This window comes from Patella vulgata, chromosome 3 (assembly GCF_932274485.2).
Source record: "Patella vulgata chromosome 3, xgPatVulg1.2, whole genome shotgun sequence".
Classification (NCBI taxonomy): Eukaryota; Metazoa; Mollusca; class Gastropoda; family Patellidae; genus Patella; species Patella vulgata.
In genome coordinates, this window is record NC_065881.2 from 76707579 (window position 1) to 76732039 (window position 24461).

Consider the following 24461-nt stretch of genomic DNA (forward strand, 5'->3'; position numbering starts at 1 on the left):
TGGACTTTATGATACAACGACACTCGTTAACCATTCGGCCATTCAAACCCCCACTGAGTATGAGACCAGGGTGGATAATTTAATATAGATAGTATTAATTTTATGATAAGTCTTTTTGCACAGTTTTACATAAACTAATTTTTAAAATAGACTGTAAAGTCCCGCGGATCTTTGTCAGTCAATTCTCATATCGAACAGGGGACCTCCTGACTAGTGAGACAGTGTACTCACCGAACCTCCGCTGTTAGTAATAGTGTTATTTCGTTGGTAGGGTGAGTAATTGTTAATTTGGTTGATTAGCCATGCTTTGCGGCAGAGTTACTGGTCTATGTCCACAAAATATGGTGGACAGAGGGCCTGGCATATACGTAAAAGATCCAGGAAATCGATATTAAAATAGCCGTTGCGCCGCTGCCCAAGCAACTGTCCCTATAGCGAGAGAGAAAGAGAGAAATGGGGTTTAACGTCCACTCGACACAAACTAGGTCATTTCGGGACAAGCACATGTTTTAATTTTATTTCAATAATTCGCTTGCGCGTAGGGGTCTTTAGCAGTGGGAGGAAACCGGAGGACCCGGAGAAAACCCACGAGGCTGGACAGGCGACCCTACTCCTTGTTACGTACAACCGGGGATTCGAAACCAAGCCAGTTGACTCAATGACAGGTCTTATGATACAGCATGCACGTGCTAACCATTCGGCCGTCCAACCCCCCTGTCCCTATAGCACATTATATCGTCTATGTCCGTCTTTATTAGTCCAGTAGGGGCAGAGCAGTAGGACGTTAAACCCCCATTTCATTTCCACAAATATGATAAACATGTTGATATGTGATGTTGTTTTTTAGGTGTGTCCCTGTATACCAGATCCCCAACTCAAACAACCAGTACACCTGTGTATAACCCAACATCCTCAGTGCCAGTTTCAACTTCACGTATGTATTTATTTGTTATACGTATTATATATGCATGTATATATTTATTATGTGTCTGTATCTATTTGTCATAAGTCCATATCCTCCGTGTGTATCTATTTGCTATAACTATTTGTCTATATGCATCTTTTTGCTACAAGTATTTAACCTCTGGATGTATTTATTCGTTATAAGGCTGTATATATATATGCATCTATTTTTGAAACGTCTTTATCTGTATGTATCTGTTAGAAGTCTTTAGCTGTATGCAGCTTTGTCTTTGTCCATATGAATATATTTGCTATAGGTCTTTGGTCGTGTATGTAATGGGAATTTGCTGAAACTCTCAGTCAAATTGATCCACTCTGAACCGAGATATTGGCGATACGATACGATAAAAAAGATAGTCTCGATTATCCCTTTCATGATTAAATTATGAATGGAAGTCGAACAGCAAATCGGAACCTAATCCAATAAACATCCCAGGCTAGCGATGGCATCGAGAGTTGATTATGGTCTGGATAGGTTAATGAATGTCAAATTAATAAATAAGATAACATCTTGGGCCTAAAGAAAGACCTCCAATAGGCAGATTTAGCTCTTGCATAATGTATGTTTAAGCATTATTTATTTTTTCTTCTAATTTTATTACATTGCTTTTAAAATTAAAACATAAACCGTACCATTGTCGTCCTATTGAATCACAGGGAGTTGATAATCTTAATATGAATTTTATTTCTGTACTAGAATGTGGAACAAGCTTAATCACTGGATCAGCCACCACTTATTTAAACAATCAAAGAGAAAGAATAGTCGGAGGTGTCAACACCCAGGAATGCGAGTATCCGTGGCTTGTTCTGGTAACCGCTGATGGATCACAATGTGGTGGTTCAATTATTGACAGTACCCATATCGTAACAGCCGCTCATTGTATGGTGTAAGTTTAACTCTATTGGAATAGCTTCATATATCATAGGGAGAGGGGGGGGGGGGGTAACGTCCACTCGACACAAACTGGGTCATTTCGGGACTAACACATGGTTCAATTTTATTCCAATAATTCGCTTGCGCGTAGGGGTCTTTAGTAATGGGAGGAAACCGGAGTACCCGGAGAAAACCCACGAGCTTGGACAGGCGACCCTACTCCTTGTCTCACGTATAACCGGGGAATCGAAACCACGCCTGTTGACTCAATGACAAACCTTATATGATACAGCGCGCACGTACTAACCATTCGGCCATCCAATCCACCACTTTATATAGAAGAGCAAAATATGTATTTACATAAGCGAATCACATGTCGTCCAAAAGCAAAGCGATCTGTTATAGATTACTTAGTTAATAAGTGGGGTTTTAATGATGTTTCGTCAAATATAAAGGCGTCAAAGTTTTAAAATATATATCGAGCTAAAATATCATGGTCATTTTGAAGATGTTGCCCTCCGGCTTCCGTTTCCGGCTAAACGTATAATCGGTAACGTGTGTACAGTTAAGTTATCCTTGTTTTAGATATATTTATATAAATATTTAAAGGGATGGTAATAGTATTAAACCAGCATCAAGTGTGAGAGTTGGAGCGGGTTCTTCAAATAGAAACAATTTACGATATTATAATGTACGAACAGTCATTGTTCATCCAAACTACAACCCATCAACATTCGGTAAGTATCAAACGGGAAGATGCATGTGCGACTAATATTAGTCACTCGAGGTTATATCCTTTCGTCTGGCATTAATATCATGTGTTTACCTTCTCGGGGTAAAATAGTCCCTTATCAACGAGCAGTAGCTCTTCACACAACCAACTTTCATACAATATCACATATCATGATTTTCCAAAATGGAAACTCAAGAGTTTTAAGATGTAAGATGTAATTAAAAAAAAGGTTTTGCATTGAGTGCATGGAAGGCTTAGTGTATTTTATTTGTTCATTAAGCTTAGCTTATTATTTAAAACAGGGGGCTGATGACTCTTCTGGTGAACTTTAGCTCCAGAGTCTTCCAAGTAGCTGTTGGATTCTGATATCCAAGTCCAAAGTATTCCTACCTAACTATTGCACTTCACCCAAACCTAATTACAAAATTCGTTACATATTTCCAGAAAACGATGTTGCCGTTTTAACTCTGCAGTCCCCGCTACCAACCAATAACCAATGTATAAAACCAATATGTCTGCCATCAACACAACTAAACGTACAAACTGGAACGAAATGTACTGTTGCTGGATGGGGACTTACCCAAGGTAAAATTAAACATCTAGACGTTCACATAGTTATTCAAGAACTGCAGGTCAGGACTAGGCTAGTTCTATCTATAATAGTTCAACAATAGATAATGAAAAGTGATTATATTGGAAATTTCATTCAAATTACTACATTCTGAGCGACGTTATGACTGTTGACGCCATAGCGTAGATCATTCATTATCGTAGCAACGGTACTTGACTACCTGGACTAATCCTCGATTGTTTAAATCCATTTAAATATCGGTCATCCGATTGCCCAGGGACTTGATTAGAGGTCTGTAACGTTAACAAATGACTAAATCATAATTTATATATCATTTAAAGCCAAAACAGACAGAACTATACAGATTTAGCTCTTACATAATGTATCTTTAGACAATACTTTTCTTTAGAATATTCTGGATACACGCCATCTGCACTTCAAGAAGCCACTGTTCCAATATTTAATAAAGATGTTTGTAGGCAGGCGTATGGTTCTAATATTATCACCGATGTTAAGATATGTGCTGGATTTCAAGATGGTGGTATAGACGCGTGCAAGGTAATTTAAAGTAGCTAAGTCTCTAACTCAATATCATCCAAAATCTTCGACATTGAAAACACGATTTATTTGTCGGTTTAAATCAACATTGACGCTTGTGATCTTACCGGGAAAAGATGGCCTTCTGATATCCAATATTTAAGGCAAAATAAACATTTTACAACTGGTATACGAATCGTGTACCATAATGCGTTTCAGGGCTATTTGTAATAAGGGACTCGAAACACGAGGCTAGGCATATTCCACAAGTCATGTCAAACGGTGACGCTATATTCTTATCTGGAGAGCATGCACAATAAATACTATCGGCGTAGACTGGAATAACCAGAAGCTAGAGATTGAAATTCCATTGAGAATACTGGCGTATGTCGCCGAACCTAACTGATTAGAAATTACAGTAAAAACAGAAACGATTGAATGTAAATCAATTTATATACATTCATATTACATTAATTTATTATATGCGGTACGACCCATTTGTGTCAATTACTAGGTCCCAAATATTAGCGACTTAGCTCCTTTAGCCATATATTCTGCGTTTAAGAATTTCCACAAATATTTATTTGTATGATAAAAGTTGATACATTGTGGGGACTACTTAACAATAATATGTGATGCTACCGTGTAAGCAATCCTGCGACAATTAACTAACTAATAGATATTGCACTACTTATCAGTGTGTAATAACAACCTTCGTCACGGGGCCCAATAAAGGGATTTAACACTATAGTGGGCCACAACAGTCATCAAGAACTATCAAAAACATTTACATAGCCCTGGACTTCAATATTCTGACTTCACGTTGTGTAATTTGAAATAATCACTAAAACACTTGAACAGTGTTTTTGTTTTAAATCCTTGTTTATATGAGAAATAAAAGACATTACATAATTCACAACAGATTCTACTATGTGGTCTTTTCTGAAATTCACTCGCCCAATAATGTCTGAGGAATTCAAAGTCCGTTCAGCTTCTTGTAAAGGGATACATAAATTAGTCATATACCGACCCCTGGATATTACCAGGTACGATCAACCACCATGTGACCCGTGATCCTAATATTCCCAGAATTAGCGCACTAGTGGAGTTCTTTCTTAAATAATGGTGGAAGTACGACCATATTTGGATTACCAGACTCCCTGACGTCACTGATTCAGTTTATTTTTCAGGGCTCCTAATTAACTTAAATCCAACCGTCGACCATTTAGATAATGACTTTGGTTACACAAAGCAGAACATAGACTACATAACCTAATAACCAATATGTGCTTCCATGCCTTAACATTTTATATTTCTAGGGTGATTCTGGTGGACCACTAATGTGTGCCGAGGGCGATAAATGGGTTCTAACCGGAATAGTTTCTTTTGGAAACGGCTGTGCTGTGCCAAACTACCCAGGTGTCTACGCATACGTACCAAACCTAAAAAACTGGATCGACTCAGTTACAAATGGAATTGGAAAATAAAGATGGCGTTCATTTCCGGGGGAGCCCTTGTTCCGTTGTAAGCTTAAAAGAGCTACATTGAAACGTTGTTCTGTTTTCGTTAAAGTTGTAAGATCGCTTCAAGTAGCGACGACTGGAGTATTAGTTTTGGAAAGCTTTGTAATTGAACAAAGTTCCAATATACCCCTTTTTTCAAAACAATCTTATAACAATCATTACACGCAAAACGGGGTAATTTTTTGTATTATATGGTGTTAATTTCTTTTCTATGTAATAAACTTGATGCAAATAAAATTTGTTTTGTTTTACATTATATCATTTACTTTTGTCCTGTCCGAGGTAACCTGGCACCACAAGTGAAAGATGTGAGATATAGCTTCGAGTAAAGATGAATTAGTTAACGATTTTGGAGAGTATTTGAATTGAAAATAGTTCTAATAGTATTTCGATTTTTTTTAGTGAAGCTGACTTCATTTAAAGCATAAAGTCGCCAGAGATACAACCAACCCTATTTTCGCTTTCTAATCGAAATAAATGAAATGAAATGGGGTTTAACGTCCTACTGTTCTGCTCCTATACTGGGCTAATGAAGACGGGCATACGCCATACAGTGTGCTATGGGGGAAATTTTGCCCGGACAGCGGCACTATCGTCCACTCTTATATCGAATTACAACTGCCAGGGGATCTTTTACGTGCATTCCAATGTATACACGAGTCCTCGGTTTTTCGTCTCATCCGAAGGACTAGACAGCTGTCCTTGTCTGGCCCTCCGTTCTGCACCACTGACAAGGGGAAACCACGTCCGAAAATCCAGATGAACTTTCTCGACCTCCACGCTAGCGAGTCAGCGTCTTAACCACCTAGCCACCGTGGCTCCCGTAATCGAAATAACACATCAGAGCTACCCAATCCAATGCCAAACAAACATGTAGGAAATATATCTGTTCATTACCAATTACCAATCTCATATACTGGAAATTAATCAGTTCCTATACAAATGCTCGGATGGGCTTGTCAGGTGGCCGGAGATTGTGGTATCGAGTGGGTCATATTTGCTATGGGGGAATCATAGGGTACTTCTCAGAGTCAGTGTTGGGCATATCTTGATTCTGTAGTAAAATTAGTTAATTTCTTTAAACGCCAACAAGCCGGTCACTAAATGAAAGGGGTAGTATTCCCAACAATATAGCAGCAGCTTAATTCCTGAAGGGAAGTAGCATCGGCAATATCTCAGGGAGCAATATCTTATTTTAAAACGTCGACAAAGGACTAGAAAACATATCTTCAAACGTGTGATGGAAGCTATAGTACTTGAATACGTTATGATCTAAAGTCCCCTATCACCCCCACACACACGCACACACACACACCCACACCCACACACACACAAATAATTCGAATCATAGTGAAAACCAAGAAACATTGTTGCGGTGATAATTATTATTTGGAGTGTTATTTCGATTTATATATCTGCAGTTCCGCTTGTAATTGGTGCCGGACGTGAGGGCCTGACAAGGACAGCAGTCTAGTCGTTTAGATGGGGTGGAAATTCTAGGTCCCGTGTACACATTGGCGTGAACGTAAAAGACCCCTTTGCAGTTGGAATTCGGTAAAAAAAAAGTAGGCAAATTTCCCTGATAGGTAGAACAATAGGACGTTAAACCCCATTCCATTTCATTTTATAAATATCTGTATGTACATACAATCATCTTAGGAACGTATAAAATACTACCTATTGCTTCCTATCTTTAAAAGGGAAACAACTCCAAATGTTACAATTTATTAAACAAGCCGCTATGTTTACAGTCCTTTGTAAAATGCAAAGCTTCTACAATCATTCTATAGTCAGAATTTTGTCAGTTCTAATTTCGATTTTAAACCGTCAGGGGATCTTTAATGTGCAGTCAATGAACCTCAGATTTGTGTATCATTTCAACGACTAGACGACTCATCTCTATGCAAATGACATTCGGAAACCATGCAGAATGTGGAAAATCCCGTGAAATGTTGCCGGCCAGAATCAGGGTTGATCCAGGGACCCCTTGTTTGGTGATCCAGTACCATATTCGACGAACGACTTTAACGTGGAATAGTGAAAGAAACAATTAATAGCATGAAGTGCCTTGGTAACGGGTATGATAAAAAAAAAGTATAGTACAATACAGCTTAAACGGCAATAAAATTCAATGTCTATAAATACGAAACTGTATATGCATACTTTGATTTTCCTATCAAACATGTAAAGAAGACGGAGAATGTTCAGGCAGTAAGAGGAGGGCGGGGGGGGGGGGGCTAGTGATCCTCCGGTTTCCTCCTACTCCTAAAGACCCCTATGCAAAATCGAATTATTGAAATGAAATTGAACCATATGTTATTCCCGAAATGACCGAGGTGGTATCTGTCTCGTGCATCATACCAGTCTCTACTATATTATTCATCGAATAAGTCAGAAATTTCAATTACTTATGTTTATCACTTAGATGGTTATTCCTTTTATAAACTCACACTATTACTATGAATTAATTACGCCACGTTCCTGTTTAAAAGGGAAAGTTTACTAAATCCGTGTCATCGCTGAGATTGATTAACATTTGACTGATGTAAGTGGGGTCACGCGGTAAACCGTTTAGTCCAAGTGTGACCTATACTTGGCTGATCTTTTCCTATTGTTGCACATTCAACAAGAGCTAAGTAAAACGTGTGTAAAACAAAACATTTATCAGTGAAGCTGAAGGGTGGATAAAAGGTAAAATTCAACTTTAGATGTTCTGTGACAGTTTGATTTATAATTAGAAATAGGATCGTTTTGTCCAGCGAATAATGCCTAATTGTTTCAAATTTATACATATGGTCGGGATGTCTTAACCAGTAGATTGTTCCTGATTACCGATTTACACTGGCAAAATGTTTCTTGTGATTTATCTAGTGATAGCAGTGGGATCTGTTGTGCCATCTACCGGTCAATACCTGAACGTGTGGCAATATTCTGGTAAGGACAAAGATCATTTAGTATTATTCCTCTCATGATAATGATATTTACCTTGAATATCTTTTCTGGAACATCTGGTACCACTTGTTACTGAGATCCTGTAAGTAAGTTTCATATGACGTTATATTAGTACTGGTAATTTATCCATCGTTATGATGCTTATGGTGTTTTTGTATTCTTACGCTTATTTTTTGTAGTGGCAATCAGAAATGAAAAGGGGTTAAGTCTCTTAATTTTCTACATGCGAGCATATAGTGATTTATGAGGGATCATTTGCCTGAGAGGCGGCTCTTACGCCTACTCTTAAAGGAGCTAAATTGCTAACATTTGGGACCTAGAAATTGACAAAAGTGGGTCGCAACGCATATAAAACTGTAATATGAATGTATATAAACTGATTTACATTCAATGGTTTCCGTTTTTACTCCAATTTCAAAATCAGTTATGTTCGGCGAAATAAGCTAGTGCAAATTTCTAGCGTCTGGTTATTCCAGTCTACATACGCCGTTTGATTTGGTGCAATGTGTCTAGCCTCGTCCCTCGAGTCTCTTGATACAACTGGGGCTGAAGCGCATTATGGTACACGATTCGTGTACCAATGGTAAAATGTTTATTTTGTCTTAAATATTGGATATCAAAAGCCCATCTTTTTCCGGTAAGATCACAACATGAATGTTGATTTAATTTGACAAATAAATCGTGTTTACAGTGTTGAAGATTTTGGATGATATTGAGTTAGAGACTTAGCTACTTTAAGGATGCGTGGTTTGTTCTGGCCATTCGAACGATTACACACTTCTCTTTGCCATTCCAACTTGTATGTGTAAAATTTTGTATACTATTGCAGTACATGTATAATTTTGAAGCATGTTTATAGCTTTGCAGTACATGTATAATTTTGTAGCGTTTGTATAATTTTGTTTAGCATGTGTATAATTGTGTAGTATATCTATACTTTTGTAGTATGTGCCTATCAGTTTGGAGGGAGGTGTTCGAGATCTTGTAACTATGGAGAACATGCGCTACACCCTTACTATTGTTTCTATGGATTGGCCCACTGTTGTGTTCCGCCACCAATTAATCCAGTAACAACACCAGTACCGACAGTCAATACTGGATCTGTATCTCAGAGACAAGGAAGTAAGTTTTCATAATCAGGGATCATTTTTAAATGGGAGCGGTGGTGGCATTGTCAAACCTGAAATGAAATGGGGTTTAACGTCCTACAGTTCTGCTCCGACTGGGTTAACGAAGACGAGCATACGATACAGACTATTCTTTCGGGCACGCCAATGTGTACACGGGGCCTGGGTTTTTGTCTCATCCGAACAACTAGACAGCTTCCCTTGTCAGGCACCACTGACAGGAGGAAACCAAACCGGAAAATCCCGATGAACTTTAGCGGCCAACTTCGGGATCGCAGTGTCAAATCTAAACAATCGCTTATTTTGATGCTTAGAGGTGCGCGCAGAAGCAAAAACTCTTCAATTACCCTCTTGCGATTCTCTTCGCGGATTTAGTGATTATGTTTGAAGTAGGCTAAAAACATCAGCAAAATTATCCAAAGAATGTACCTTTTAAAGACAAATCTATATATTTTCCATCAAATATATTTTATGATCCGTTGCAATTTAGTTGGATTTAGCCTAAAAATAGTAAGCGGTCCGTAAAGCACGAACAATTAGTCATACATTAAGATTTACCACCGTAAAATATATACAGTGGACTCTGTCAAATCCGACATCGTACGGGATCGTTACAATATGTCGTATTACGCAGTGTCGGAATACTCAGTTTTCTCAAAACCGGAAGTAATATTGTAACTTCGAAAACCGGAAGTATTATTATTGTTATCATTGACGTTATATTAACAGCTATAATGTTCTGTCTTTTCTTTAAGAATGCGGAGCCGCCTCCATAACCCAGACACGAATCTTTAATGGCTATACTGGGAGACCATGTGAATGGCCATGGATGGTTTCACTGCGTCATAGTACCAGAGGATTGTTCTGTTCGGGCGTTCTGGTGAACAAGGACACAGTATTAACTGCAGCGCAATGTTTGATTAAGTAAGTACACCAGACCAAAAGTACACAAATCTAATTAAAATTATATCTTTATTTCATGGGTTTGTTTTCTGCAGTATATCTAACATTTCAGAACGGTGCCGTTCAGACGACTGTCGACGATAATGTTATGCACGAGATTTCAGAGCAGCTTTTTATTGGTTGCTTACGCTACACAATTAAGACCATGACACAATAATAACACTCATCAAATGTTAAATAAAATGAATTCAAAACGTCTGATCTTACTAAGATTAAAGATACATTCCAGACACACATTTATACAATAAAAAAGTCAAGATACTTTATTAGAAAACTTGACCCGTTAGAATATATCATTCTGTTTTCAGTGCGCCTATACAAGACATCAAAGTCCATCTGGGTGACTATAACACAAACAAATTTGATTATCCTGAAGTTGCGTATCGTGTACAACGTATAGACATTATGGACGGATATAAATTTGAAGTTAAAGGTAAGTTGTTCAGACAGATAGGTAATTACTTGTCGATGTCTTTATGTTGTTTTAAAATTTGTAGTATTGCTATGGGGTATAGAAAAACCACGGATAATATTTCTCGAGCATGGGTTACCACTTCTCATCTAGGGAGTTCACACAGCTTACGAACTTTTGTATTGATGATATACGGACCGCATTTACAGTGGTTTTATCCAGTGGGCGGTTTACAGAATTAGAAAAGGGTTGTTTTACTTTGGGGACAATATAATGATTGAAGAAGCCAGGCGATATTTTATTTTCTCATAAAAAAAGAACATGGGTTACATTGTCTGCAATTATGGTTGGTGTATATTTTATTGTGGTTTTCGCAGGTTGGGTGAGGTTGGGTGGGGTGGCAAACTTGCAGGCAACATTACTTCTGGCTTTAACTCTGTTTGAATGGAAGGTTATCGATTGAATTTTGATTGTTTGTTTTATTGTCAGGAAAAAATCTAGCAGCCATCAAATTATCAACACCTGTAGAGTTTGATAGGTGTAAAACACCAGCCTGTTTACCTGATCCTTCCATACCTATATCACCTGGTGGTAGGTGTTATATAGCGGGATTTGGTCAAACGGAATGTAAGTAAAATACCAGAACACCTCGTACCACATCTCATTTATTTCAGTTCATATAGTGGCCACTTGTTGAGGGATGATTGGACAAACGGGCTGTCAGATTTATGGTCCATTAACTACTACATATCAAACTCGGGGCCCACAGGACGTTGGTATAACACACTTTCATACAAATGGATAATTGGAATGGTCGTTGGAAAGAGCTTCAAGCACATGGAATAAAGGGACAAGAACGGACTGTCAGATTGTCCAACTGGGCACCAGCATTAACGCGTCATCATACTATAGGATAGGATAAGTTTGACAGAGCTCCGGATTGTTAACTGTCTATCAAGCACTAGCACCCGCGACATGGACCTCCCGGCCCTTGGACAAACAACTAGGCGAGGGGAGTCGTGAGTGGGGGGAGGGGGTCTCTCTCCCCCGAAGTCAAAAAATTTTCGAAAGATACATGGTCTCTAGCGTCATTTTGGCGTATATCTGGGGTAACTGTTTAGTTTTTAAAGATCGGATATCCGTCAGCCTACCTAGAGCGATCGATAACATGATCACTGCCGGCAGAGCGCGACACGGGCGCTTACCATCATTGTAGCGTTCTACAGGCCCGGACTAGACCCCAATTACCTACCTGGGCCCGGATACCCTGCCTGTGATGAGAGCCCCAAACGAAACGAGCTCGGGTCGGGTCACAACGACGTGAAGCTCCGGGAAGGTGGCTTATAGTGTTTAATTCACCAATATTTCCTAAAAAGTGGACTGACAGAATCCGGGAAGGCCCGGACAGGAGGCTTATAGTTTTTAATTCAACAATTTTTCCAAAAACAGTGGACTGGCAGAATTTGATTCTAATCCAACCCACGCAACTAGGTAACCACATTCAGAAAAGTCACCGTTTTTCTTTTACTTTACGATCAAGTAACAATATTATTTTTTTATCAATTTCTACCCAAACATTACTCTGTTTAACTCCGGCCCCCTCTAGGCTCCAGGCCCCTGGATAAGTGTCCCAGTTGCTCCCTTCTCTCTCACGGACCATGTCAAGCACAGGGAATAAAGGAACGTTTGATTATCCAAGTTTCGTACTAGTGGCGATCGGAATTGATCAAACTTTTTATCAAACTATATTATGGTTTATAATTAAAGTCTTGAATTAATATTGTCGTGATGGCTCCAACTCTTAAAATCTATATTTGGGTGAAATTTCATAATTTTATGACACATCTCACAATTTTTCTATATTACTGATGTATAGCAGATTTTGTTTCAATTTTTTTAAGATGGTGGATCATCAACTCTACAAGCCGCTGATGTAACTGTTTTAGATAGAAACATCTGTCAGAATCTAATCCAGGTTTCTACAGGAGAACAGTTACCAGATGATGTCCTGTGTAGTAATACAGCTGTAGATTTAACAGATGGTTGTCAGGTAAATTGATTTAAATCGTTCTGATCGTCCAGTAACAGAACACAATTTCTATGGTAAACTATCACTGGTTTTATTCTAAAAGCGCGACGTTTCGACAAGTATTCTCTTATCGTTGTCGAAACGTCGTGAATACCTTACCTTCATTCCATGATTGAACCCAGACCAGGAGTACTAAAAGGTTCCCTTTGCTATATAAGAGGTGTTTTGTTGTCTTGAATCTAAATCAAGATATTTCAAGCAGAATTTGGTTCCAATTGGTCTGGTCCTTCTTCTTCCTATTAGCAAACAGAGCAAGACACCCTCAATTCGGGCAAGATAGACATGAAACTTGGTATGCTTGTTTTGTTTTGTTTTGGTTTTTTTTTTTTGGGGGGGGGGGGTGACGATTTTCGTCTTTATTAGAAAACTCATTAAAATACAGATCTATATATCGTTTCATTTTTTTTATACATTCGATGGTCTCTACTACATGGAGATCTGGTCGGTTGTAGGGGGGGGGGGGGTTCGCGTCAAGGGTCATACGAGAGGTTTCTGACCCGAGGACATCAGACATTTTATTAACCAATCAGCGGTGATGTTTCAAGTGTGTTTTAATCAGACTGTCTTTCTTAGCCCAGTAGATGCAGAATGATGTCACAATTGCAAGATGGCTGCGATTCGTATTTTATATTGTTCGTCCATAGTAGTCTTCCAGATTCAGATTCTATTCGGTTTGTTTCCAAAATATTTGAATTCATAAAACTGGTTGCATGTGAATCAAATATGGCAAGAGGGTCTAAATTTAGATACAAGCAAATTGTCTTAAACTGGTGGTATTCTCGATTCTATTAGAATTTCTTTCAGATTTAGTTACCTTCGTATTTGATATTTTTTCCAGGGTGATGATGGTGGAATGCTGGTTTGTCCTGATTCTCAGAATCGCTGGTCTTTAGCTGGTATTATAGGTTATTATAGCTGTAACCGTTTACCAACACTGTACACAAATATTACCAATTATACAGAATGGATTCTAGCCAGATTATAAAATACAACACTGGCGTATTAAACAAGAACATTAGGGCTCCATCCTTAAAATGTCAATGTATTTGCACGTACCTCTCCTTCAGTTCTTGATATATCGCATGTCGTTAGAAAGCTGTGTTTAAATAACTTTCGCCGGTCAAGACAGAGATGCATATCGTAAAACACCGACAGGCCAACACAGGCCTTCGATGTATATTTAGCTGTCAACGAATCATGGCTTCTTTATTTGAATATCAGAAGACATAAGAATTGTCATTAATTTGTAATAAATATGGTACAATAATGCATTCTTATTGTTTTATTGTATAGCATGTGCATTATTGTTGGCGATTGCGTACAAAAAGGGCATTTAAATTGTAAATGAGAATAAAATGAAATGGGATTTAACGTCCTACTTTTCTGCATCGACTGGGTTAATGAAGACGGGCATATGCCATACATTGTGCTATGGGGGCATTTTGCCCGGATAGCGGCACTACAGCTTACTCTTATATCGAATTCCAACTGTCAGTGGTTCTTTAACATACACGCCAATGTGTGCACGAGGCCCCCGTTTTCATCCCATCGGGTTTTCGTCCTATAGCCCCACCCCGAGGAACTTTCTCGACAAACAGCTGAAGAGAACCAGAGGCCGTTGGTTACAGAGCCTGCGTCTTACGCACTGGGCCACCGTGGCTCCCCATTGAAATTGGAAATTTATAATTTCACATAAATATCACATTTGCAATTATTTGCAAATTGACCCTAATGGGGCATATTCAGAATAGTTTGTATTCAAAATTGGATATAAATTTGCCATCTCATCACTGAAAAACTTTCGTTTTACCCTTTAATTGATAAGTTTTAGTGACTTTCGAGGATTTTTTTTACGAACGCTTGTGAACAATGGTTGAGTTTCCATAGTTGAGTTTGGGGTAATATAACTATGACAATATTCATACTTAACAGCGTTTATTTTCATATTACGAGTGATGGTGGCGCTTAAAGGGTGACAAGACGGAAGTAATTGGTGGATTCTGTTTGATTTAAACATATTTTATTACTTTAAAGTAAACGGATCGGGCAAAATTTATTAAAACTTACAAAGGAGTCCTCCCCATTACAATAGTAGGTGATAAACAATAGATTAACAAAACACACATATTTACACAAAATCTACTTCTTGTGAAGCTTTACATTTCAAATGACAAACCGTGAGTTCTTGATAGTACATAGATGTCGAGATATTGTTATCTATAAATAACAAGAGTAGAGCTCACAGAAACGTTAATAATCGTCTATATGTTAAAGATACATTATGGGAGATTAGATAAAGAGCTGGCAGTTCTCACTATAATAGTTAAAATCTAGATAATGTAAAGGGAATTTGCTTAAAAATTTCAGTCAAATTCATCCACTCTGAACCGAGATTTTAGCGATTATCATTACTAAAGTCGGTACGATAAAAAACATAGTCTCGATTATCCATTTCAGCAAATCCGAACCTAATCCAATAAACATCGCAGGCTAGCGATGACATCGAGAGTTGGTTATGGTCTGGATAAGTTAATTATAATGTCTAATTAATAATTCAGATAACATTTCAGGCCTAAATAAAGACCTGCAATAGGCAGATTTAGCTCTTGGATAATGTATGTTTAACATCGTGTGAGCTGGAAGCACGGGCGAATTGCCAGAACGTAATTAAATATAGTCATAATTACCACAAGAAAAGTATGGAATTATGTGTTTTAAACACAAATATATCTTCGCTAAAATTCGATCCCAGGTGCAGCGTCTGACATTAAAACTGGTATCTTACACATCAATTTAAAAAATATAAAGGCAAAACTAAATTTTGTTGTAGAATCGTAAAGTTTTCTTGGAAGACGCTCTGGTGTATTTAAACAAGAATTCAATATTTCTAAAACAAAAATCATGTATTGGAAGATGTGTTTAAATAAGGTTTTAATATAAATAAAATTAAATGGGGTTTAACGTCCTACTATTCTGCTCCGAACTGGGCTAATGAAGACGGGCATACACCATACAGTGTGCTATAAGGGAAATTTGCCCGGACAGCTGCAGTACAGCCTACTCTTATATCGAATTCCAACTGTCAATGGATATTTGACGTGCACGCCAACGTGTACACGGGACCTCGGGTTTTCATCCCATCCGAACGACTAGTAGACAGCTGTCCTTGTCAGGCCCTCCGTCCTGCATCACTGACAAGAGGGAACTACGTCGGAAAATCTGGATGAACTTTCTCGGCCAATGCAGGGATCGAACATCCGACGTAATTCCATGTTTACAGTAGATAAATACATAGATGAAAAAATAAATACGTCCATTCAAAAAAATATATGTATACATCAAATCATAAACTAGCTGTTTTCTCTTTCTTGGACGTCATCGGAAGTTATAACGTATATGTATTTAAATATCCCCCTTCGACTGATGTTGTGCCGTATGTTAATTACCCCACCGACATAAAAAAATATATATTTTAATTTGACAATGACCAACATATGCTGTGTTCAATCTGGAATAATAATCTTACTGTAATAAGAAGCTGTTGCTAATTACGATATAGTACGTGTCTTACGATTGGTCCAGAGACATTCCAGTTGTAAGTATTGTTTACCATGTATTTATTACTACTTAGCTAATGACATTCTATATAGGGTGACAAAAACCTCGAACAATAACAATTAACCAGTCAACAAAACTAAACACGTATACCAGTGGACAGTTCTCACGTCAGAGAAGACCAGAAGATTATATGATTGGTGCTAAAAGTTTAATCTATTTCGTTTATTTCCCCTTTTATAACTCGAGAATTGAGTGCAACTGTCGGTATTCGGGAAGCTTCTGGGTTTACTCACCGAGATTTTCATTTTTTGCTAGAGTCATTTCCCCTTTCATAATTCGAAATTGAGTGCAACTGTAGGACATTTGGGAAGCATCTGGATTTTCTCACCGAGGTCTTCGTCATTTTCAGCTTGAACAATGTAGATTCGTTGGAGCCTTTATGGTGTTTGCCACCACTCCATCAGATGACAGCCTTTGGCAACATATCTCCATCTGCACGCCTAATCTGGTGATCTGTGCCCTTATCCGCACAGCGCCGTAACTAGCTTAGAGCAACGAGGGGGCGGGAAGTGTTCTCAGGGGTGCTGTAAAATTGACGGACAATGTAGATCTATTTTTCTTATGGTCGACAATGTTTTCACAGGGGGGTGGGGGCGAAACTTTTTGCAGGGAGGGCTTTGCGCACAGGGCCGTAACTAGGTTAGAGCAACGAAGGGGGCGGGAAGTGTTCTCAGGAGTGCTATAAAATTGACGGACAATGTAGATCTATTTTTTTATGGTCGACAATGTTTTCACAGGGGGGTGGGTGCGAAACTTTTTGCAGGGAGGGCTTTGCGCACAGGGCCGTAACTAGGTTAGAGCAACGAAGGGGGCGGGAAGTGTTCTCAGGGGTGCTGTAAAATTGACGGACAATGTAGATCTATTTTTTTATGGTCGACAATTTTTTTACAGGCGGGGTTGGGGGAGGGGGGGGGGGGTGCGAAACTTTTTGCAGGGAGGGCATTTCGCATAGGGTCGTAACTAGCTCAAAGCAGCGAAGGGGACGGGAAGTGTTCTCAGGGGTGCTGTAAAATTGGACAATGTAGATCTATTTTTTTTCTGGTCGACAATTTTTTTCACAGAGGGTGTGGATGGGCGAAACTTTTTGCAGGGAGGGCTTTGCGCCCCCCCCCCCTTAGTTACGGGCCTGTATCCGCACAACGAAACATGGGCCTACATAGGTGCAATGTTCGTTCATTTGGGATAATAAGGATCGAGCATTTTAATTATCAATTTGAATGATAAACATTACCACGCTTCCTCAACTCAATGAATTCAGAAACCATAGTGATCGCAGATTATTATGCGTAGACTAATGTGTGCTCGGGTGGCTTAAGGTTTCGGACATTTTTTATTTCAGACCACCGGTGCTATACTCTGTTATTGGGAGATGTATGTTGTGTTCACATTAATTTTGTAAATATTCATGAAACACCAATTGTTTTAAACATATATATTAGCAATGTTCCTCGAACGAGTTTTCGCACATTATGTGTATACAAAGAAAATAAAATACAGCCAAACCATTTGAACAAACCTATATTTCCTGATTTGAATTTTGTCTTTTAAAAGTTTCTAGAAATTGTCAGCTTGTTTACTTATATGAATCAAGGCGTTTAATGGGCGTAGTTTTCTATTCAATATAAAACGACGTCCTACTTTGATGTCATTTTAAACATAATCCGACATTATACTGGGTTTTTTTATTCGAACATGAATAACATAGCTGCACGTGTCTTACTATTGAACGTCATTGGTGTTGATTTTTTTTTTTTTTTTTTTTTTTTTTTTTTTTTGAGGTATCTTGTATGTGTTTTTGTATTCTTTCTTTGCTGTAAAACGGTAGGTGAGTCTTTTGAAATAAAGTTACCGATTAATCACTCTTGGTTATTTACTTAATTTTTTTTTCTTTAGTTACTTTTGTTAAGTAACCTTTACTATAATTATAGGATGGATAGCGAGGTCCGTTTTATTCTTGAGGTCTGTCATTGAGTCAACTGGTGTGGTTTCGATTCCCCGGTTGCCTGTCCAACCTTGTGGGTTTTCTCCGGGTCCTCCGGTTTCCTCCCACTACCAAAGACCCCTATGCGCAAGCGAATTATTGAAATAAAATTGAACCTTGTGTTAGTCCCGAAATGACCCAGTTTGTGTCGAGGGGACGTTAAACCTGCTCTCTCTCTCTCTCTCTCTCTCTCTCAATCGTTTAGCTTATAATGTTTTTGTTTACATCCGTTATCAAAGGAAATAGCTTTTACCATATTTATTCACTATTTGTTTCGTTTCGTTTTATTTCAAAGATCTAGGGCGATCTTTGTAACTGGATGACAAAATTTGGATTTCATTATAGACGCTGATCGCCATTGAAGTAATATTACTTCGCTTACAATATTGAGAAAGTCGTATCTCAAGGGGGGGGGGGGGGGGGTATCAGTCCAAAAAAAGGTTAAATTCCGTTCAGAATTTACAAAGATATAAAGGAGATATACTATAAAAGAAACCATAAATCGAGATGAACAAAATTCGCTTTATGGTAGAAAAAATAATGTGAATAACTAAAATTATGTTATTACTATCTTAGCCGCTTTGACAAAAACGTCTTCCCGTTTTGACCAAAATCTTCTTTTCGTCTTGACCAAATGTCTGGCTTCTACCCTTATAAACAAGCCAGCGTCACATATAAGTGCTAGTTGAAATCTTTTATGGTGGAGATTATCTTATTTAAATTTTAAATATGGGTTTGACCGACCCCTAAGCCATGGAATATATGACGATATGACGACTTGCTTTGTAAAGAAGAACGAATGCGGACTGCTGACAAAGAAAGCCTAAACGAAACTAGTATTAGAGAAAAACACTTATTATTTTGGAGCTATAATTGTATGGTTTCTGTCCCGTCACTACTAGCACATAATCGGATCAAATTCAACTGGGTGGCCGAATGAAATGAAATGAAATGGGGTTTAACGTCCTACTGTTCTGCTCCTAACCTGGGCTAATGAAGACGGGCATACGCCATACAGTGTGCTATGAGGGAAGTTTTGCCCGGGCAGCGGCACTACGGCCTACTCTTATATCGAATTCCAACTGCCAAGGGATCTTTTACGTGCACGCCAATGTGTACACGGGACCTCGGTTTTTCGTGCCATCCGAACGACTAGACAGCTGTTCTTGTCAGGCCCTCCATCCTGCATCACTGACAAGGGGAAACCACGCCGGAAAATCTGAATGAACTTTCTCGGCCAATGCAGGGATCGAACACACGACCTCTAGGCTAGCGAGTCAGCGTCTTACCCACTTAGCCACGTGATCCCCCGGGTGGCCGAATGATTTAACGCGTTAGATTATTAAGTCTCTCATTGAGTCAATTGGCGTGGTTTCGATTCCCAGCTTGAACGTGATAAGGAGTAGGACCGGACCGCCTGTCCAACCTCGTGGGTTTTGTAAGGGTCCTCCAGTTTCCTGCACCTGAAGACCCTTAATCGCTAGCGAATCTTGGAAATGGAATTGAACCAGATGTTAGTCGCGAAATGACCTAGTTTATATCGAGTGGACGTTAAATGAAATGAAATGGGGTTTAACGTCCTACTGTTCTGCCCCGAACAGGGCTAATGAAGACGGGCATATGCCATACAGTTTGCTATGAGGGAAATTTTGCCCGAACAGAGGCACTACGGCCTACTCTTTTATCGAATTCTAACTGTCAAGGGATCTTTTACGTGCACGCCAATGTGTAGAGTAGACGTTAAACCCCATTATTCATTTTTAAACAGCTATGTCCCTTTTATTTTACTAAAAATGACTGCTAAGACGGGACGATTACTCTGATCCGTTAGCAAAATAAACGGCATTTATCGTGTTTATTTGTTTAGGGGTGTTTTGTTTTACTTTCGTTTCTATTTAAAGGAATCTCCTCGCAGTATTCTAATGGATTAAATGATGCAACATAAGTGTTGTTTATGTACAAACGTCGGAGCATGAAAGGAGGGTTCGGTGACAGCGTGGTTAAACGCGTGCTCTTTAGATCAAAAGGGCTGCTTGAGTCATGTAGCCTTTGCATGACAAGGAGTAGCTTTGCGTGCGTTATGGTCATGCTAAACAGACATATATGTACATGCGAATTATTGTGTGTGATAGTTATATAACGTAGTTTGCGTTATGTGTGCGTTAACCCCTCCCCCATCACCCCCACCCATCTCTCTCTCTCTCTTTCTCTCTCTCTCTCTCTCTCTCTCTCTCTCTCTCTGTCGATGACTCAGTTCCTAATAATGATATACATGACGTGGATATAACCATTATTATCAATCCATCTTTTTGTCAGAGTACTTCCTTTTTATCACGCGATTGTTTATAAAAAAAACATGGATCAAGCTGAATGGGCCATTACTCATCTCTCTTATTGCGATGTTATAATCGTTTTCAATAATGGAAGCAATTTAATCCGTGTATTAATGTCACGAGTTTTATTATTAAGAAAACGATGGGCTCGACTGCGAGATGTATATCCTAGTATATCAAACTTGACAGTACAATATAGCCACCTCCATATATTTCTTTAGTTTTTGAATAATAATTGAAATCAGTTTCATTTAAAACTTTGTAAATCACCTCTGTCACGTGTTGATAGTTAAGAAACCCGAGGGTATCCTCCCAAAACTTAGACAGCCATATTTTAGACACCGATGGACTGAATTATGGAAAATATAGTCAATTCTTGAACTGGTCACGTGTCTTAAAATAGTGCCTAATCTACGCGATATTAAAATCGTCATGAAGCAGGTGCGTAGTGATCGCTAATTTTGCATACAAACGAGATCGCAATATGTATATCTTTAGGGAATTAGAACATGATAGAGTCGATTGGTAACATTAGCTGCAGCATATGCTGGCATCTGGCGGCTGTTTCACTAAATTTTAACAAGATAAAATCCAAATTAAAGTAATTTGATTGGATAATATTAGATTGATTTTAGTGCTTAGCCAAACAAAATTGAAGTATCTACTAAAATTTGGATTTTATCTTTAGGTAAGATTTCGAGAAACCGGGCCCAGGTTGAGAATTATGATTATGATTATAGCGTTGAAAACCAGCATTGAAAGCACGTGACTTTTTTCCATTTCAGAGACGCAAACCTATGACGCAAAGACCGTTATTGCGTCCCCTTCACTTTGCCCCTGTCTTGAATGTAATCAATGTTTTATTATTCTATTGGAGGGTTTGTCAAATATTAATCATTGCGCATTTTAAAAGGGAAATAATCCTATAATTGTGCATGTATATGAAATTATTTATAAGATTGTATTACAGTCCTCCTTGAAACCCACTCCAGAGATATCAGCGTAATATGTCTTTATAATGAATTAATCTCTCAATAAATAAGAGCACTATGTTATTTAATATGTATTCTATTGGAATGTAGATTGTATATTGTATTCAAGAGCATACAAAATTAAAGTAGCCCTTATCCTATATAATGCCTTTTCTCTGGCCTATGATTTAATCTCAACTGTTTACTTCAGGTACAGTTTTTCATAAAAGAGTGCAGATTCTATAATCTTATGAATAAAATATTATGACTATTTACAACTTGTAGGCTTAAAGGGTGAACTATAGTAAATTCTATTAAACATACGCAAGGCATTCTAAATATTTATTTTTTTATTTAACACCATTTTTGTTTATTGTTATTTCTTATCCCCACATAGCTTAGAAATAAAATAAAATAAAAAGAAGTTCTATATGTGAGACTGCTCGACCCGCGCCTTTCCTTTAAAAATGTTAAAACATTTTCCATTAATATACCCGGTACTCCCCAAATATCTAAAAATAGTTTCACAAAGGAGATAATACTCAAAAATAACTTTGATAAATCATATATATGTAGATTTAGATAGGTATGAAAACAATTACATGGATATATTGATATGGTATATGAGTATATGAGTAACTATTTAAACAGCATTTGAGCGGAAACGTGGTCTATACTGTAACATTTAAAAGAATTAAAATCTGTGAAGGGGGTGGATGAGGTATATAAAACCACACAAGTAAATTTTAAAAAATAGAAAGCAAAACATCACTTTGTTGGTAAGTCGTTTTAATTAATTTCAATTAACTACTAAGGAAGTTATATTTGTTGACTTTGTGTTCTTAACATTAATTTGGTGGTACATCGTATTAATTAATTTCAAATTATTTTCTACAATTTGGCAGTACATCGTATTAATTAATTTTAAATTATTTACTACAAATGTTATTGTTATTGACTGCGGGATCCTGGCCCTGTTTTATTAGACATTGCTTGATAGATTCATAAACTGTAAAATGACCAATTGATTTGATATTTTTCTTCTTTTTTTTGCAATGTCTGTGTAGTTTGTTTTGTCTGCAGGGAAGGGTCCATAATATTAAAAGGATCCCTAAATTATATATATATATAAAGCATCATAATTTATCATTTTAATAATTTTATGATTTTTATTATCATATTGAATATGTGCTAGTCAAATACATCTATCTATTTACTATACTCGCATACAAATTGTATTTATGTTAATCTGGTTAAAACACAGATCCTGCTTCGTTTCGTTTTTATAGTTCAAAATTTCGTTTTACTTGTCTTTACTACACGAGGATCTGGAAGAGTTGTTATATAACTCGTGTTCTGAATGGTGTTGGGGATAACCCAATGAACCGGTCTGTTACGGCGAGCTTTAGGCGTGCTTTGCACGGAACTGTGGGTAATCCACTAGCAACATCAATGCTGATTGGTTAATCATAGGTCTGACGTCATAAGGTCAAAAGTCGGTCTTTTGACCCCTGACGTGACCTATCGCTATAGCTTGACAGATCTTCATGTAGTGTAGGCCATCGAAAGTATAAAAAAACGAAACGAAATATAGATCTGTATAGTGTAGGCCATCGAAAGTATAAAAAAACGAAACGAAATATAGATGTGTATTTTAATCAGATTGTATTTATGTGAGTTTGGCGGACAATGACCAGAATAAATCCCCTTTCCACTGTTGATGTAAGGGACCCATGCAAGTCGGCCCTAGAAAAACTGCACTACAATATTTTGTGATATTTCAATAAAACGAAATGGGGTTTAACGTCCTACTGTTCTGCACTAACAGCGGTGCTACGGTCTACACTTATTTCGAATTCCAACTGGCAAGGGTTCGTTAACGTGCACGCCAATGTGTACACGGGATCTTGGTTTTTCGTCCCATCCGAACAATACGCTGTCCTCCTCCCCAATCCTGCACCACTGACAAGGGGAGGGGGGGCAGCCGGGAAATCACCAACACCGTGATAAAACTCGAGACCTCCGTCTTAGTGATCAACGTCTCTCTCGCTGAGCCACCGCGACTTCATATTTCATATAAAACAAGCTTATTTTATTATTTGATCTGGGATATTCAAGTCTGTGATACTTGACGTATAATAAATATAAAGAATACAGTGTGTTTATATGAGAACATTGACTTCTGTCTCAATAATACACTAGCAATATGTATATTCAATCCTCGTGAGATTTACCAACCGTTGGCTGTTCAATAGCTAAGTCATTAAGGTTTGTTTCGCCTAAAGACCGCAAATTCAGAAAGTCCATTCGACACATACTAGGTCATTTCAGGACTAGCATATGGTTTAATTTTATTTCAATAAAACCACGAGGAGAAAACCCACGAGGTTGGACAGGCGACCCAACTCCTTGTCGCGTTCAACCAGGGAATCAAAACCACGCCTGTTGACCCAATGGCAGACCTTATGATACAACGCGCACGCGCTAACCATTCGGCCATCCGCCCAACTCACCCCCTTTTTAACCAGACAGTGGTGTGTTCACCTACCATGGGATTTTTTACGTTCAAGCCTAATCTGATTAAAATACCGATCTATATATCGTTTCTTTTTTTATACTTTCGATAGCCTACACTACATGAAGATCTGGCCCGGTGTAGTGGTTTACCCACAGTTCCGTGCACCTCACGCCCAACACCCGCCGTAACAGACCGTTTCAGTAGCTGATCCCTCACATCATCTAGAACGCGGGTTATATAACAACTCTTCCAGACCCTAGTGTAGTAAAGAAAAAGTATAACGAAATTTTGACCTA

The 24461-nt window shown here is 38.2% G+C and overlaps 1 protein-coding gene across 1 annotated transcript; it reads left to right on the plus strand.

The window, feature by feature from the left end:
- The first annotated feature begins 7863 nt into the window (after positions 1-7863).
- Positions 7864-14015, plus strand: LOC126816415 (chymotrypsin-like elastase family member 2A). The gene is made up of 7 exons (XM_050542955.2): positions 7864-8135; positions 9099-9275; positions 10036-10204; positions 10552-10676; positions 11145-11282; positions 12557-12705; positions 13583-14015. Exons 1-7 carry the CDS (start codon positions 8051-8053, stop codon positions 13727-13729), a joined length of 990 nt encoding a protein of 329 aa, XP_050398912.1. The 5' UTR covers positions 7864-8050; the 3' UTR covers positions 13730-14015.
- Positions 14016-24461: the final 10446 nt, after the last annotated feature.

Excerpts from the sequence above, each read along its gene's own strand:
- LOC126816415 (XM_050542955.2), top strand. The coding sequence starts at position 8,051 with ATGTTTCTTGTGATTTATCTAGTGATAGCAGTGGGATCTGTTGTGCCA. Across the intron at positions 10,677-11,144 it reads ATATAAATTTGAAGTTAAAG|GAAAAAATCTAGCAGCCATC; the intron begins GTAAGTTGTTCA and ends TTTTATTGTCAG. Across the intron at positions 12,706-13,582 it reads ATTTAACAGATGGTTGTCAG|GGTGATGATGGTGGAATGCT; the intron begins GTAAATTGATTT and ends TATTTTTTCCAG.